General features: G+C 40.2%; 1 protein-coding gene across 1 annotated transcript in view; it reads left to right on the plus strand.

The window, feature by feature from the left end:
- Positions 1-2,348, plus strand: part of CSMD2 (CUB and Sushi multiple domains 2) — a 752,464-nt gene that overhangs the window by 704,528 nt on the left and 45,588 nt on the right. The window contains exon 57 of the mRNA XM_012554226.1: positions 1,287-1,475. Within this exon, the coding sequence (XP_012409680.1) occupies positions 1,287-1,475 (189 nt within the window). The remainder of the gene's footprint in view (positions 1-1,286; positions 1,476-2,348) is intronic.

Below are 2,348 nucleotides of genomic sequence, written 5' to 3' on the forward strand. Positions count from 1 at the left end.
CTTAACCACTGTGCCACCCTCACATGTGCGGTGTGCCCCTGTGCCCCCCAGGGCGTCACACACACCATTTCTTCCAGTGCATTCTTCTCTGTCCCCCTCACCCTCTCTTTGTCTGGGTGACTTTTGCTCAACCATAGAGTCAGCTTAAATGTCAGTTCTTCTGGGAAGCCTTTCCTACTCTACTGCCTGCATGTGGAGAAGTGCCCTACTTTGTGCTTCCAGAACATTCTCTGCTACCCCATCAGAGTACTTATCAAATAGGATAATTGTTTGTTTGTCCACCCCCCCACCAGGAGACAAATGTCTACAAATGTTTTTGATTGTCACAACTGGAAGGCTACTATTGACATCTAGTTGGTAGAGGCCAGGGATGCTGCTAAACATCCTACGATGCACAGGACAGCCCCCACAACAGAGAATTATCAACCCAAAATGTCAATAGTCCCAAGATAGAGAAACCTCGATCTAGACTAAATTCTGTGATGTTCTTTGTGCCCAGTACAATGCCTGGCACACAGTGTATCTCAATAAATACCATGAATGAATAAATGCTACTTGCTTGTGTTGTGACCTCAACCTCTCTGAGCCTCAGTTTTCTCAGCTATCAAAGAAAGATAGAAATACCTTCCTTGCCCACCTCATATGATGAGTATGAGGCTCAGGTAAGATAATGAATGAGAAAATGCTTTTAAGCTAAAGCACACATCATGGGTTATTAAGAACATCGTCATTATTATAAAATCTCCCAGGTTTTGAATTAAGCTATTTTAACATTATAACGTGAAATCTAACATTATAATGTCAAATTTATCCACTAGGATGTTAATCTGTCCCTGAGATACTCATAAAAGTGATTAAAACAGCTTCCCAAAGAGCCCAATCCCTGTTCAAGTCAGTTCAAATGAATCAATTTTACAATTAAGGAGCTTTGCTGTGGGAGAACCATTGAGCTAGGTGTTGGGACTACAGAGACTACATATCCCTGCCCTCAAGGAACTCATGTATTCCAATAAATCACAATCCAGGCTGGTGAAATCAACAGTAGAGGTCTGTGCAAGGTACCACTGGGAGGAAGAAGTTAACCAGTATGGGAGGAGGTGGGAAGGAGGGGAGAGGTTGTAAGAACCTCAGGACCAGCTCACCTTCCCAGGCAAGGTCTGCTTTGCGTTGTCCAATGTTGGTCTGGAAATTTTGCATGCCAGTTTGGACTTCTGAATTCTCATTTAAAAGCTTAAGAAAGTCTCCATGACCAGCTTTCTGCCTCAAATTGACCCATTCCATTGCAGTCATCAACTGTACAGATCCTGGGCACCAAGAGAACAGCGCTCGTCAGGTCCACGCCACTGGCCCACACAGGTTCAGCTATGGCACCACAGTGTCATACCAATGCAACCACGGCTTCTACCTCCTGGGCACCCCAGTGCTCAGCTGCCAGGGAGATGGCACATGGGATCGTCCCCGCCCCCAGTGTCTCTGTAAGTAGTTTTTATTTGTGGTGGGTCAGTGGTAATGTCCCCATTTTCATTCCTGATTTTAGTAATTTGAATCTTCTGTTTTCTCTTGGTCAGTTTTGTTGATCTTTTCAAAGAACGAACTTTGATGTCATTGATTTTCTATATTGTTTTTCTGTTCTCTATTTTATTTATCTCTGATCTAACATTTATTATTTCCTCTCTTCTGCTTCCATGGGTTTATTTTGCTCTTCTTTTTCTAGTTCCTTAAGGTTATTAATTTGAGATCTTCTTTTTTAATGTTTACATTTACAGCTATAAATTTCCTCTAAATACTGCTTCCATTGCACCCCATAAGTTTTGGTATGTTGTGTTTTCATTTTCATTCATCTCAGAGAATTTTCTTATTTCCCTTGTGATTTCTTCATTTTACTCACTGCTTATTTAGGGATGTGTTGTTTAATTTCCACGTATTTGTGAATTTTCCAAATTTCCTTCTGTTATTGAGTTGTAACTTCATTACATTGTTGTCAGAGCACATACTTTGTATGACTTCAGTCTTTTTAAATGTATTGGGACTTGTGGCCTAACATGATCTATCCTGGAGAATGTTCATGTGCACTGCTTATTGGGTAAAGTGTTCTACAGATGTCTGTTATGTCTAGTTGGTTTATAGTGTTTTCATGTCTTCTGTTTCATTGTTGAGCTTCTATTTGTTCTATCCATTACTGAAAGTAGGATGTTGAAATTCCTTACTATTATTACTGATTTGTCTATTTCTGCCTTTAATTTTGTCAGTTTTTGCTTCATGTAATTGGCATCTCTGTCGTTAGGTGCATATACGTTTATAATTGTTATATCTTCTTGATGAATTGACCCTATCATATTATAAAACGT

This window comes from Trichechus manatus, unplaced genomic scaffold (genome assembly GCF_000243295.1).
Source record: "Trichechus manatus latirostris isolate Lorelei unplaced genomic scaffold, TriManLat1.0 scaffold00015, whole genome shotgun sequence".
NCBI classification, from domain to species: domain Eukaryota; kingdom Metazoa; phylum Chordata; class Mammalia; order Sirenia; family Trichechidae; genus Trichechus; species Trichechus manatus.